Raw genomic sequence first — 16,331 nt, 5'->3', positions numbered from 1 at the left:
ACTACTTTTATACTAATACTAATATCTTTCAGTTCCTCATTCTCGCTAGACATTTGGTTGTCTACTATTTTCGGAAAGTTTTTTGTGTCTTCTTCCGTGAAGACAGACACAAAGGGCTGGATTTTATCAATGGAGGCGGGACTACAACTTTTGGGGTTGTAGTCCCGCCTCCATCGAGTTGTGGCCAACCCACTCGATTTTCACTTGATTGACCTTGTTGAGCCCACCCAGCGGGCTCAGCAGGCCAATTAAGGGCCACCCAGCAACAGGTGACGTCACAGATTGACATTTCATCTGTCAGGAGCTTTTGACAGATGAAATATCAGCGTTTGACAGCTCTTTGAAGCTGTCAAACACTGACAATCTGTACTAAGTTAATTCCTTCCTCTCAGACTGATTTAGAGATCTCTCCAGAACAGAAAGCAGAATGCTGCAGATTTTGACAGCTCGCAGCCATTCTGCTTTCTGTGCCGGTGAGGTGAGGGACTCCCGAGACCTGAAGGAAAGAAGGCTGTAAAGGTAAGTAAAGGTAAGTAAAACTTATTTAAACACTTTACACACACCAAACACACTTACCTCTGCACTCATGCACCCATCACTCACCTGAACACTGGACATCTTGAACACTCCAAGTCCTTCAGCCCAACAGCCCGCCTCGCTAACTTGGCGTGGTTTGGAGCCATCGGGAAGCCCACAATTCAGGGATAAAAATAGGGATTAGGCTAAAAACTGCCCGTTAACTGCCTGTTAACAGGCAGTTAATTGGCACTAATCCCCTTCCCACCTTGGGGAGGCGGCTCCCAGCACAGGTCGGGTCCCCGCCTCCTGGGAAACGGGTATGGAGACGGGATGGGTTCGTGCCCCCCGATTTCGCGATTTTAACCCCCCACACACCTCCAATCCCGCCTCAACAGCCCGATGAAATTCGAGCCCAAAGTATTTGTTTAATTTCTCTGCCATTTCCTTATTCCCCATTATAATTTCTCCTGTCTCAGCTTGTAAGGAACCCACATTCGCTAATCTTTTCCTTTTTACATACCTATAGAAGCTTTTACAGTCTGTTTTTATGTCTGTAGCTAGTTTACTCTCATTCTATTTTCCCTTTCTTTATCAATTTCTTGGTCCTTCATTACCCTATCAAAACCTTTCATTAGTTTGAACACCTCTATTAAATCTCCCCTTAACCTTCTCTGCTCCAATGAGAACAACCCCAGCTATCCAGTTTCTCATAAATAAAGCTAAATATTCCCATTCATTTTCCTATATCTCATTGGATGCGAACAGATCTTGGGGTTCTAGATTTAGAATTTCGCCAATTGGAAAGCAGCACTAAGGACACCCTTTTCCAAACCTCCTAGACCCTCAACATTCAAACAGCACTGTAAGAAATACAGTAAGAAACACAAGTTCAAATAGAATTTATTGGAGGATGGATCGTCAGGACTCACTTACTCACTGTGGCCCGTGGCTATATTTTGGGCATCCATGCACTGAACAGAAATGGCAATTAATAGGACAGGTTCCAAGAGAAATAACTGGAGCAAATTTAGGCTTTAAAGGAAGTTTACGGCACATTCACTCTCATTATAAATTGCTGTGCCTTGGGAGAGCAAGCTATGTGCGTCATCCTCCCCCTCTTACGGATTCCATCAGTTGCTTGTCTTTGTAATGCTGCAGAATATTACAGCACAGAAGACCATTTAGCCCCTCTTGCCTGTGCTGGCTGTCTAAATGCTATTTACTTAATCCCATTCCCTTTCGAAATTTTATTTTTCAAATATTTATCTATTTCTCTTTTAAAACTATTATGGATCTGCTTCTATCCCTGTTCCTGCTAAATCCCATTTCTCCTCTACTTCTTTTAAAGTTTTACCATTTATTGTATATTTCCTTTCCTTGGGGGCAAAATTGGGTCGTGCCCCTTTGGGGCGCTAACTTCGCTACTTTTAGCGCCCCGCGCCCAAAATTTACTGGTAGCGCCTCAAGAGGGAGGCTACTGAAAGCACCCCGCCTCCCTCTTGGGGCGCTGCGAGTGAATAACGCGCTGCTACGTGCAGCAGCGCCATGCGCTGTGGGCGTCACACCGCGATACTGCAGGACTTCCTTCCCTTATTAAAGGGGAGGAGCCTAGAGCAGCGCGACCCGGGGCCCAGCTGGGCCACCAGGAATCGGAGTGCCGGCAAGAGAGCCCGGCACTCAAGAGAAGTGTCCGGCTCACGGAGCGTAGCCGGCACACCGTGGGGGGGCTGCACAGGAGGCCGGGGACAGCAACGGGGGCAGGTGCTGGCAGGCGGCCAGCAACAAAAATGGCCGCCCGGCACCTCCCCTTTAATTTGCGCCGCCCCAGCCGCAGGTAGGCCCCCTTGACCCTGTTGGACATAGCGTCCGGCGGTAAGTCGGGGGGCACTACCGAAAATCGCGGCCGGGGCGCTGTGCATGGCGATGACGTCATCGCCGGAAGCGCAGCGCCGCGGGGCGCTAACGGTTACCGCCGCCGCTAACCTCCCGCTGAAATTCGCAGGCGGTGTTAGCGGCGCCGCGCCCAGGTGCTAGTTGCTTTGCGCCCTGTTAGCGCCCTCTTAGGGCACTAATGGGAGCCGCAAATCAACCGAATTTTTCTCACCTTGTCTGTTGTCAGCCGTGCTTCTGTGGTAGCACTCTCGCCTCAGAGTCTACTCTAGGGACATGAGGACAAAATCTAGGCTGACACTGCAGTGCCGTGCTGAGGGAGTGCTGCACTGTTGGAGGTGGTGCCTTTTGGATGAGACATTAAGCCTCTCGGGTGGATCCAAAAGATCGTATGGTACGGATTCAAAGGAGAGCTGGGAAGTTCTTCTCAGTGTCCTGGCCAATATTTATCCCTAAACCAAAAGATTATCTGGTCATTTATCACACTGCTGTTTGTGGAAGCTTGCTGTGTGCAAATTGGCTGCTGCATTTCCTACATTACAACAGTGACTACACTTCAAAAAAAGTACTTAATTGGCTGTAAAGCACTTTGGGACATCCTGAAGTCATCAAAGGCGCTGTAGAAATGTAAGTCTTTTTTCTGGCTCCATTTACTTGCATCTCCTCTCGTTTCTCTGCACTAAGTTTTATTTGACTTTAAATAAAAATTAAAAACGGCAAGGGAATGGGACTAAGAAGAAAGCACTTTTGACAGCCAACATGGGCAAGAGGGGCTGAATGACTATCTGCTCAAACGACTAACCTGTCTGTGCCCTCCTGAAATTACTTACAGTCCCTCTTCAGTTAACCACGCTCCCTTTGTCTCCCCACACATGTTGCGGAAAACTACCCAAAATAGATACTTTTTAGACGTGACTACTTTTGGGGATGAGGGGATACAGACCAGATTAAACGTTACATTTTTTGGCAACAAAGCAAATTGTTTCTAATTTAGAAATTCTAGGCACAAATTCAGGTTTTATTTCCTCCCTCTCACAGAGAATAACTTCCTGCCAATTCCACTCCCTTGTTCTGCTATTATCTTTTTAATTAATTTGCAGTCACATCTCATCCATATATATACTCCTGAAGGAAAAGGCTCACAGTTATACCCCCAGGGTAATGGCAGACAGGTATGTTTCTACCTCAACGCATCATTTCAACCTGTCATCTCTCACACCCGTGGGTAGTGGGCTTGTTTGACTCAAAGCACCAGTGTTTAACATAAATAGATAAACCGGATGACATCATATAACTTCATACACGGTTTTAAACATTTTTCAAGTCCTACTTTTGAAATCCTAGTGATTAACCTAAAAAAGTGTTACAAAAATATGCTTTTAGAACAATAAACAATAAAATAGAGAGGGTGCTGCCGCAGTTTTACAGTCAGGAACCCACGAGAGTCAGAAATGGTCCTGGTGTTGAAACAAAGCTGAGAGAACAAGGAGAAACTTGAGGGAAACAGTACAGCACAGAGTAAAACTGAAAACACATCGCCCCCAGCAGGCCAGCTTTCAAATAGTATATGAGAGACACTAAAATTACAAAAATCTAGCATTAATAAATACTTACTGTACCCATCTGACCATAAAGCTACACATTCATTTTGTTTTAAACAAAAATACAAAAACCCGGATGCAACTATAATGTCAGGATTTAATAACGGTGTGGAATAAGTTTTCTAGCCCGGGACTGACCTGATTCATCAGTATCACAATGTCACCAGGTGGCACGTCACTCCAGTGCTGCTCGACTGGCCTTCCTAAGATGGGCCGAATGGCCTTCCTCATCTGCATATACCTTGTGATGAGACAACGGAGTCGATTTTAACTCCCTCCCCCCCCACCTCAGGTAATTTCTGCCAGGATTTATTGAGCAGACTGCCTGTGGTGAATTCAGCAGGCCATTAAAATGCCATTGGGGTTCTATGGATATCATAGGACCCAGATTAACACATATTGATGAGGCTCCTGCCCAAGTCTGGTAGACACCTTGGCCGCCTAAAAAACAGGCCCAGCTAAGTTGGCAACAAGCGGCGAGTGGGCGGTAGCCTTTGCACAGCTATTTTAAATGCACGCCCGCCCCATTCCTGCTGTGCGGGGTGGGTTAAAATTCGCCTTACAGCGTCAGCATCAAGCACTCCCTGGTCAGGTAAGGCAAAGCTACAATGCAAAATAAAGCTCCCTCTGCTCTGTCAGAATTTCAATAAGTGCCCCCTACTGTGCCAGTGTGACATTTTGCCATTTTCCACACCAGCCATTCTGCACCTCACTCTCTGAATGAGATTGCCAATTCATGTCAAGTTTTATGTTGCGTGCCTGTGTCCAATATGAACTGGATTGAGACTTGCCAAAGGCCATCATCCCATTGGACAGGAACCCAGGTCTCAGGGGTGAATGGCCAATTTCCGACCCACAACACCACTGTACCCCCATAATTATATTTTACTGGGAAAATAAATGATCAAATCAGCGCATGTATATTAATATAGGGGAAACTCATGCAAATTGTTACAAATAAGGATGCCGTAAAACAAGCTATGGGAACTTGATGGACTCTAAATACCACACCTCAGTACAGATACAAATCCGCAGAAACCACGCTCTTCTCTTCTCTCCCCCCCCTATATATTCTTTGAAATGACCCAAATTTACCCAGTGTTCTAGATCTAGTCTCAGCACATTTAACCCTTAGTGCCCCTCCTATTGATCTGAAATGAATTATTATTCAGTGTCCCTTTTGTCAATCACAGTGTGTAAAATATTGATTCCATCACTGGGGGATCTGACTTGGACTGAGCCTCAATGCAAGGGAGCTGCATTAACACACATCCGAAATGCCAAGATTACTGCCGCATCTGGGTTAATACCTGTATCTTTACTGATATTAACTGAGCTCCCTCACACTGGCTGGGTGAAAGCCCTTAATTCCCATTCAAATACCTCCAGCTAAAACCTTAGCCTCAACTGATGTCTGACTTCAGCTATGACCTACGACTGGGCTTCGCCAGTTCGCTGGTGCACCGTGGTATATCATGCCTCGAGACTAAAGAGGATCCTCCCTCCAATTGTAGTGGGGAAAAATCATGATTAGAACAATCAATCAGTAGGGAGACCAGTCACTTCACAAAGCATAGTTCCTCTTGGCTGATACAGAGCATTTCAGATGAGAGGTTAGACCAAGGCCCCATTCGCCCTCTTGGGCGGACGTGAAAGATCCCATGGCACTATTTCGAAGAAGAGCAGGGGAGTTCTCTCCAACGTCCTGGGCCCATATTTATTTATCCCTCAACCAACATCACTAAAAAAACATTATCTGTTCATTATCACATTGCTGTTTGTAGGAGCTTGCTGTGCGTGTGTTTCCTACATTACAACAGTAACTGCACTTCAAAAGTACTTCATTGGCTGTAAAGCGCTTTGGGATATCCTGAGATTGTGAAAGGTGCTATATAAATGCAAATCTTTCTTTCTTTCTTTTTCATTTATGGACACCCACCTGTCCCAGCACACCACTAGTCTGACCCTGACATGTAATTGGTCTGTAATGATAGCACCATGAAAGTGATTAAAATCTTTTTGGGTCAACCACAAAGGTTTGGCTGAGAAGCCATGTGGGTAGGCAGGGTGGAATGTCAGTTACTTGAAAACTAAAACTAGCTATTACCAGTAAATTTCCCAGTAACTTTCCAAAACCGCTGGTGTCGACTATTCTTTGTCCCTAAATTTTTGCTGAGTGGCAAAACATTTTTAATCTTTAAAAAAAATGTTTTCCCCCAGAATACAGAAATCAAATACAAAAATATAAAGCAGTGTTTGCAAAGTGTATAGAGCTACCATTTCCATTGGGCATCTCTGAACAGATTTACAGACTTAACCAATACAAGGCTGTGCAACTAGGTTTAAGTAGAGTAAAGGGTTGGGGGAAAGGTCAACCCCATTAAGGGTATCAGAAGACCCAAAGCAAGCACATGGACAAGACAAAAGAAAACAAAGGAGCACTGAGATGCCTGCAGTATTTGAGGAAGGGAGATCATCTCTGGAGGAACTTCAAAACAAAAGCAAAATATGGCAGATGTTGGAAATCTGAAATAAAAACAGAAAATGCTGGAAATACTCAGCAGGTCAGGCAGCATCTGTGGAGAGAGAAACAAAGTTAACGTTTCAGGTCGATGACCTTTCGTCTGTTAACTATTTCTCTTTCCAAAGATGCTGCCTAACCTGCTGAGTATTTCCAGCATATTCTGCATTTATTTCTGAAGAAACTTCTCTTGATTGAGGTGCAGCAGATAGCTTGTTCTGGCTGAGCTATAACATGTGCACGCAGGCAGTGTGCCATGGCAATTCTGCCTGGTGCCAGTGTACAGATATGTATTGCACCATGTAACAATGAGGTAGATCAGCTGGCTTATACCCGGATCCAAAAAGGTCTCCGTCAGAAGATCCTTCAAGCAATGATGCTGTTAAGTTTGACGTTAATGCCTGCAAAATGGGGACAACCCAGCAGTGAGCATTAATGCAACTATGAAAAGTATTTCCAAATTTAAGATACGGATCCTTCCTTGATAAGTCTTCATAGTAAAGATCAGCTTTGCTGAAGTTTTGTTGAATTGGTCCAAATACATAACTTAAGTCCATCTTTGAATGGAGTTCTCACAGGTCACATAAGAAATAAGAGCAGGAGTAGGCCATTTGGCCCCTCGAGCCTGCTCTGCCATTCAATAAGATCATGGCTGATTTTCGACCTCAACTCCACTTTCCTCCACTATCCCCATATCTCTCGATTCCCTTAGCATCCAAAAATCTATCGATCTCGGTCTTGAATATACTCAACGACTAAGCATCCACAGCCCTCTGGCTTAGAGATTTCCAAAGATTCACAACCCTCTGAGTGAAGAAATTTCTCCTCATCTCAATCCTAAATGACCGACCCCTTATTCTGAGACTGTGGCCCCTAGTTCTAGACTCCCCAGCCAGGGGAAACATCCTCCCACCATATACCCTGTCAAGCCCTTTAATAATTTTAAATGTTTCAATGAGATCACCTCTTATTCTTCTAATCTCAAGGGAACATAGGCCTAGTCTATCCAATCTCCCCTCATAAGACAACTCCCTCATCCCAGGAACCAGTCTGGTGAACCTTCATTGCACTCTCTCTATGGCAAGTATATCCTTCCTTAGGTAAGGAGACCAAAACTGTACACAGTACTCCAGGTGTGGTCTCACCAAGGCCCTAGAGAATTGTAGTAAGACTTCTTTACTCTTAGTCCAATCCCTTTGTAATAAAGGCTAACATACCGTTTGCTTCCCTAATTGCTTGCTGTACCTGCATATTAACCTTCTGTGATTCGTATACAAGGACATCCAGGTCCCTCTGAATACCAGCATTTCCCAGTCTCACACCATTTAAAAAATATTTAGTTTTTCTAATTTTTCCTAACAAAGGGGATAACTTCACACTTCTCCACATTCTATTCCATCTGCCTTGCTCTTGCCCACTCACTTAACCTGTCCACATCCCTTTGCAGCCTCTTTGCGTCCTCCTCACTGCTTACTTTCCCACCTAACTTTGTATCATCAGCAAATTTGGATACATTACACTTGGTCCCCTCATATAAGTCTTTGATACAGATTGTAAATAGCTAAGGCCCAAGCACTGATCCTTGCGGTACCCCACTAGTTACAGCCTGCCAACCCGAAAATGACCCATGGTCCAGGCCGGAGTTTATGCTCCACATGAGCCTCCTCCCACCCCTTTTCATCTAACCCTGTCAGTATAACCTTCTATTCCTTACTCCCTCATGTGTTTATCTAGTTTCCCCTTAAATGCATCTATGATTAGGTTACTGTTTAACCTCTTTAGAGGCTGGCTGAAGTTCAGATTTGTTTTTCCAGTGCACTTCAGGTGTTTGTTGGTTTAAAAAAACAAATTCAATTCAAATTCCTGACCAGCCTTCTTCAGTTGTCCTGTGGCTGTTGCAGGTGTGCAAGCACCACCTGCAAATTTGTATATACTGTACCTAGCATGCAAATATCCCCCTTAATCTACCCACTGATAGGCTTAACTCATTAATTCACACAAGTTTCATACAATACACCATATTTATCACAGGCTGCACTTTATAATGCTTTTTTAAATTCAGGGATGCGGACTATATGTGAGTTATAATTATTTTCCTAGGGAAGGACTCAAGGGCTCTACTGCCTATCTGGAGGGGTAGCTTATTTGCAAATAAAATAGAATGACGGCTCGCTCCAAACAAATCTGCCATTACTTTAGACTAACTTGGTAAAATGATTACATCGTCTTATTCATTTCAAATGAGCATTTTTACTCTCTCCATCTCTGCTATATTTTCCAGTGACCAGAATTGGACACAGTACAAAGACGTGGTCGAACAAGAGCTTTGTGCAGTTTGATCATGACTTCCTCTGAAGTTGCATTCTACTATTTTGGCTTTGTAGTTCAACATTCTATTGGCTTTGTCGATTGCTGCTCAGCATTGGTTGGATATGTTGAGTCTACTAAGACTCCTAGGTCTCTTTTAACTTCATCCTTAGCTAATTAAAACCGTTCGAGGAGTACGTGCATTGTTCTTTTTGTTCTTCCCATGTGCAATACTTTACAGTTGTCTGCATGAAATTTCATCTGCCATCCCAGTGTGAATGGGACTTGATACGGGGGCGGGGGGTGGGGGGGAAGGGGACGTACACGCATGCTTACACAGCACGGTGGCAATGATGCTCAGGATCAACATAACCAGGTTGGACTATTGCCTGTTTACTTATGAGTAGCACCTCACCTGACTCTTTCTGTCTGACAGAACTTCACTTGTACACAAATAGCAGCCTGGAGGAAAAGATGAACAAACAGTACAAACTGATGGGGCCATTTACAATTTTTTTTAAAAAGAGGATGATGCCCAGGCTCTGTGTCACTGATTGTTTCCATGGTGATGCTTTTAGTAAACAGTGCTTGGTTTTCTGGTTCTTGCTGTTTTGTGCACGTACCTAGTTGATGCTGAGGCAGAGCACAGAACAGTGCTGACCACCTCCTGCAGCTGAAGGAGGAGAGAATCAAGGGCGATATTCAAGGGTTGAAGGCAGTGCAGAGAAGAGCCAAGAGGCTGATTCCCCCACCCAATGTCTGAGGTCTGAGTTATGACAAAAGACTGGAGAGACTTGGGCTTATTAGCCACAAAAGGAGTCTTCTGAGAAGCGATCTAAAATGAGGAATGTAGGACAGTAAATGGTATGTAAAAGATTAATCCACAATACTATTTTAAATTAAACTGCGGGAGCAGGACGAGGGGACACGGGTTCAAAACTGGTAAACGGGTAGTTTAGCACTGATGTCAGGAGGGTTTTCTTTATGCAGAGAGTGGTCAACCCTTGGAATATACTACTGGGCAGAGTGGTGCGGGTGAAAATCTTGGAATCATTTAAGAAACAACTAGATGCAGCAATCACAACGTAAGATGGGCCAAATGGCCTTCCTCATCCGTAAATAACTTGTGAATTACTTTGAAGTGTCGCCATTGCTATTATTTTGGAAAATGCCGCAGAGAATATTCACACAGCGGGCTGGATTTTTCCAACCTCAGCGGGTCCGTGGCGTGTGAGGATACCGCATCTGTCTCGATCCTGACCTCCAACAAGATTTTACATTGATTGGGCTTGTTAAGTCCACCCTGCGAGGTTCCCGGCCAATGAATAGGAAGCGGGTCTGATGACGTCATTTGATGATGCATCATCAGCCGGTTTCCTTAAAGGGACCATGCCCACATTCATTTTGACAGTTGTGCTGTCAGTGTTCTGCAGCATTGAGGTGCTGCAAACACTGACAAGCACGGCACAAAGATGCACGGCTGCACCCAGGCTCTCCCATTACTCCCTCCATATGCTTATGGAGGGAGTCACAGCACGCAGGGAGGTTCTCTTCCCTTCCAATGGGCGGAAGAGACCTCCCCAGGAGACCAATGCAGCCTGGTTGCACATTGCACGGGAGGGCACAAGCAAGGATGGCGTCAGGAGAACCTAACTGCAGTGGCGCAGACCTTTCAATGATCTCAGTAGTTCACAAAACATTACTGCAAAGCCACACTCAACCTCATCCTGTTGTGCCACTCATCACATCCCCATCACTCTGCCTTCCCTACCCTACTCCTGCACATCCTAACTCACACCAACTTACCTTGCAGCTGCACCCATCCCTCTCTATCTACAATATCACTTCCCCATCTCACTAGCCACCCCTCACACTCACCCTCATTCTTGTCCAATCATACCAACTAACAACACACAAGGATAGGCAGTTGGGTGTTATCGCCAATGTTCATGTAAAGTTTCTGTTAATGTGTTGTCAAACATTGAAATCTTTATTTTCAACACTTTGCCTTCTTGGACAGCTGTGTGTGCACCTTTGGAAATGGCTTAGTGAGTTGCAGTGAATGGTGAGACATAACAGTAACCACCACCAATGGTGATGAGTGTGAAAGGAATGGCTTAGACATTGTCGGGATGCTTTATGGTGTTGGTGTGGGTGGTGCCAACCTGGCGCATCATGTGGCTGCCAGGGTGTACAGCGTCAAGTGAAGTAAATCTGGCCATGGTGAGGCCATCCTCCCAGGCAGCAATGTGCTCGAGTGCTGATGCCCTGTGTCCTGTGCAGCATCAGGTGATTGTGGAGAAGGTTGGTGTTGTTGTTGGTGCTGCTGCTGCTGGTGTGCCTGGTGATGTTGGTGTTGGGACTGATTGTGGTGGGATTCTGAGGACCAAGGTGAGATTTTTTCAAGGGCACCGATGCTGATGGAATAGATGGTAGCTGAAGCTGAGATGACAGAAGCGATCTGTCAATGGTGAGAGAGGTTGCTCCAAGGAGGTGACGCTGGATAGAGAGTTTGCTCCAAACACTTCAAACCTCCATAAAGCTGAAAAGTGTATTCCAAATCCTGAAGGCTCCAGCTTTTAAGATTGGAAATCGAACAGCTGTGAAATGGTAGCTTTTATACCACTTTTGCAGCTGTCAACTACTCACAGCAGTGGAGTGTCATTGAGAACTCGACACACTTACCGGACGTGATCCCCGAGCACTGGGAACCTCGTAAAAAGCATGGAAAAATCGTTAGGACCTAGTACTGCACTGGAGTGTCAGCGTAGATTATGTGCTCAGGTTCTGGACTGGGGCTTGAAACTACAATCTTCTGACTTGGCTTTTACTCTGTTGATCCTTCACACCACAATTAAAAGTTTATGATAAGAATACTCCAACAATCAAGTATCACACACAGCATTTTATGATCAGAATTAATAAATAAACACAAATTTCAGCACATCTCGATGAGGGCGGGATATCAGTTTAACCTGAAAGCAAGGAACCCGAGTTCTATCAATGTTATGTTGTACATCTCAATACGGTACCTGCTTTGTGTATGATGGTCTTTGCAGGGTATGTCGATTTATTCTGCCTATTCAAACACCTAAAACAGCAAAGAGGTTTAATAGGGCTCCATACACATACACACCCAAAAACACTAACTGATGGGATCATCCTGTCTGCTCAATCACAACAGGACAGATTGGCTAAGTTTTTTTTAAATGTCAAGCTAAAAGGTGAGTGGGTGAAAGAAGAAAGACTTGCATTTATACGCCAGCTTATCGTATCTCAAAGCATTTCGTTCCTTTGAAACGTATTGAATGTTATGTCGGCAACCGCAGCAGCCATTTTACACAAAGCAAGATCCCACAAACAGCAATGAGGTGATTGAGTACTTAACCTCATTTTGGGGTGCTACTGGCTGAGGGAAAAATGCTGGCCAAATAATGTCATGACATCTTTAATGTCCACCTGAACAGGCAGCCAGGTGCTCAGTTTAACATCCCAGCTTAAGGACAGCACCTCTGACAATGCAACACTCCCTCAGTACTGCACTGGAATGCCAGCTTAGATTATGTGCTCAAATCTTGGATTGCGGCTTGAACTCACAGCCTTCTGATTCAAAGGTGAGAGTGCTACCCATGGAGCTAAACTGAAACCGCAGTTGGCAATACTGAAAAAGCAACATAAGACAGCTTTTGGAGAGGGTCTCGCCACACAGTCTGCAGAGTCAGGCTGGCCCTTTTTGGACTGGCATGAGGAAAATTCCACAACCAAAAAGAGCAGCACAATGAGAACATTACAATGTCTGACCTTGCAGCTCCCTTCTTACATATCCATCAAAGCTACAAGCAATGGCATTTTTTTTCAGCACCTGCTTTTGTTCCATTGTAAATCTGCAAGAGCTTTTGTATCTAATCCCAGGAGCCCACACACGGCAGCGAGTGCCAACTTCAGACACTGCATCTCTTTACTTGACACTATGAGGTCAATTATATTTTCAGTGTGATAACATTAGCATGTATTCGCTAACCTTACAGGAAGTAGATGCCGTTTCAGTGCATTGTGCTTGTGCTCGCAGTACGAGCAGGATCTCAGCCAGGGGTCAGCAATTGTGTGCCGATATCATAATTAGTGCACTTCGTCACCCGCCTATTGACTTACAAAAATACAACGGGGTGTGTTAACAGATAAAATACAAAGGAACCCAAACAAAGTTTGTGTTGGCTTGTTAGGCTATGCAGGAAGTATCTCCTTATCAGCTGTGAATTAAGAGTTTTCCTTAGTTCGTGTTTCTATAAGGGGCCACACGCGGCCGGGGGAGTAGACAACTGCGAAACCAGACTGAACGTCCACTGTAAGATCCGAAACACACCCTGATAAAGATTTCAACGTCAGATATTTAAACAAGACTGTGCCTTGCACAGGAAAAAGGGACAAACAAGCAGGAATTTAAATGTTTTTCAAGAGGGGCCGTGAGACACAGCAATTGTACAACTTCTGAAGTTTTTAAAAAAGATAACACAGCCAAAACCAGGGTGAATTTTTCCACTGCTAGAAACAGTCCTTGGGTTTATGCACAAACTTCAATCGGCATGTTGGATATTACAATATGAAACAAACAACAATAATTGTAAAGATTGGCAATTCAATTCCAAACAAATCTGACAACATCGTAAAAATACTAAGACTAACATTCTAGACTAGTTATTTCAATTTAGAATGGAATATTTGTACAGATCACAAGACAAATCCTAATGAAGAAGGCCATTCAGGCAAACTACCAACTAGTGGTGCTTTTCTCACAGAATGGGATTAAACAGTGTGCCCATTTAAGAAATAGGGTTCAAAAGTGCTGTTTAAGGGATCGCACTCCATTGATTGCAGCAATAACTGGTTCCTCAAATTGAGCTTTAAACACTGAGCACTCTCAACTTAAATAGGAACAATCTGAATTTTAACTGTTTAAAATCTAAGTGCTGTAAGTGGTTGAGGTGCTGCTAAGCGGATACGTGGGTTGATCCGCCAACATGGGTGGCTCCCGGTCCGTCAACGCCTCGATTTTAAAATGGTCATTCTTGTTTTCAAATCCCTCCATGACCTCCTCGCCCCCTCCCTATCTCTGTAACCTCCTCCGGCCCTACAACCCGCCAAGATCTCTGCGCTCCTCCAATTCTGGCCTCTTATGCATCCCCAATTTCCTTTGCTTCACCATTGATGGCTATGTCTTCAGCAGCCTAGGCCCTAAGTTCTGGAATTTCTTCCCTGAACCTCCAACTTTATACCTCCCTCTCCTCCTTAAAACCTATACCTCTTTGACCAAGCTTTTGGTCACCTGTCCTAATATCTCATGTGGCTCGGTGTCAAATTTTCTCCTATTAAGCTCCTGTGAAACGACTTGGGATGCTAAGAGCCAGCCACCCAGTGTTTGATCTTCAAATAATGCGGACACCATGGAATGCTGCATGAAGATGTTAACAGCATAGTGATGTTTCTGTGTCGGATACCACCTGAATATTAATTGAGCGCAAACCCTTTCCGTTCATGGGGTTGAATGTGAGGAGTTCTGATTCTCACATCGGTGTTATCTAAAGCACCCTGCCACCTGGTGAAAGGTGTGCGCCATGTTCATCCGATGCCTCATTTCCACAGGAAAAGTGATGAAGGTGTTGCTCTTTGCAAACACAGTATTTGTCAATTGCTTCTTACGTATAAGTGCTGCAGACTGGCAGATGTACAGGATGGCTTCTATGGTGCCCTGGAAGGATCTGATAGCATGAAAGCAATGCTGTGGTAGCCTCGCTGTTACAGAAGAGCCACCCCTCCTCGAGATGTTGTCTGTAGGCCACCCTGCTGCAGATGGCACAACTCGGTGGCAGCCTCTCTCGTAAAGCAGAGGCAGTGAAAACAGATCTCTGAAATGAGCAGCTATGAGTGGAGGGGTCTAAAAACACAAGTCCTAATGTAATAACAGGTGTGGAGAAAACACAAAATCTAGTGAAAAACAATTGTAAGAATAGCTGTAGAATAATAGTCCCTCTTTAGCTCATTCCCAGGATTATCAACATGGCCATTCTACATGTGTACTGTGGCGGCGGGGGGGGGGGGGGGGGGGGGGGAGGCGGAAGAGAAGAGCCTCACCTGAAGTCGTGAAATTGTAATTTAAATAAATGTTCCATGGTAGTGAGGCTCACAGTTGCCTGCAGCCAAGTCTGCTTCCGGCCCCAAAAATAACACATTACAAAAAGCCCTTTATTTACCCTTTATTCTGGTGTACATGGTCTCAACTTTATTCAGCAACATTTTAACATAAGAAAATGAGTTATAGGGGAGAAAAATAATGGACCTAGTAAACTATCACCAGCAGAGGCTATCACAGAATCATACAGCACAGAAGGAAGCCATTCAGCCTATCGTGTCTGTGCCAGCTCTTTGGTAGAGCCATCCAATTAATCCCACTCCCCTGTTCTTTCCCCATAGCAGTGCAATTTTTTTCCCTTCAAGTATTATCCAATTCTCTTTTGAATGTTACTATTGAATCTGCTTCCACCACACAGACTATAAAAGGATAATGCATTTAATTTGTTATCAGAAGTATTTGTTCTCCAGCCAATTGTGCTTTGGAAGTGCCTGCTTGGTGTGGACGTGATACTGAATGCATGAAGCAGACCTGGAGCTGACAGGCTGATTGTTAAGAGAGGATTACCACAGCTTTAATGTAATCTTTTAATTTGAGAAAAAAGAATTGATACTCACTGTGAAGTGGTGACCCAGAGGGGCTGCTCGAGAGACCAGCCACTGGACTGCAGCGCCCGCCTTGTTTGGTCGACAGCTCCTGTTCAATATCTTCCAGCCCAGCGCTCTTCTGGAATCGACTCATGCGATTCACCACACGGGGAGACATGTGCGTTCGCACAGAGGGCTGTCCACCGTAAGGATTTACGGGAAACACGTGCGAGGTCCCCCGCAGCGTGCTGATTACCACCCAGCGACAGTCCTGGCTGAAGCAAATGTCTTGCACCTAGGACACAAATATGGAAATAACAGAAATGACAGCTTCTGTTTGTACTTTTGAAGAAATCTATCACAGGCACAATGGGCCGAATGGTTGTGCTGTATGATTCTAACTGAATTAATCAGATTTGCCTACTCAACAACAGTAACTGCATCGTGTGAAGTTCTGTGAGACATTTTGAAGTAATATGATAATATATGAATGCAAGTCATAGACAGAATTGTCACCTAATCCCAAATGTTATAAAGAAGGATATACGGGGCCCCTTTTCCAAACACGGACTTCTGGCCTTGCCCATCAGGAGAACATATCAAGAAATAGCGATGGTGCGTCAACCCCTCTCCTCCATGATTTTCCACACATGCACAGTTACCTCCAGCAGGTACATTGAGTTTTTGAACATGGTGCGTGTACGAATGGTCAAAGTGAAAGCGCTGATGTCGCCTGTAAGGAAGTGTGATGGTAAATAAAGAAATTAAATACGTTGAGT

At 44.6% G+C, this 16,331-nt stretch overlaps 1 protein-coding gene across 3 annotated transcripts in view; it reads right to left on the bottom strand.

The window, feature by feature from the left end:
• bcas3 (BCAS3 microtubule associated cell migration factor) overlaps positions 1–16,331 on the bottom strand; it is a 1,023,442-nt gene that overhangs the window by 629,045 nt on the left and 378,066 nt on the right. For all 3 annotated transcript variants that reach the window (XM_085964689.1, XM_085964691.1, XM_085964690.1), the window contains exon 15: positions 15,583–15,847. In XM_085964689.1, coding sequence (XP_085820815.1) covers positions 15,583–15,847 — 265 coding nt within the window. The remainder of the gene's footprint in view (positions 1–15,582; positions 15,848–16,331) is intronic.

This window comes from Somniosus microcephalus, chromosome 22, assembly GCF_052327205.1.
Source record: "Somniosus microcephalus isolate GS21.2 chromosome 22, FLI_Smic_1.0, whole genome shotgun sequence".
Lineage (NCBI taxonomy): Eukaryota > Metazoa > Chordata > Chondrichthyes > Squaliformes > Somniosidae > Somniosus > Somniosus microcephalus.
The sequence above is the reverse complement of the archived record's forward strand: the minus strand, read 5'-3'. Positions and strand labels throughout refer to the sequence as shown.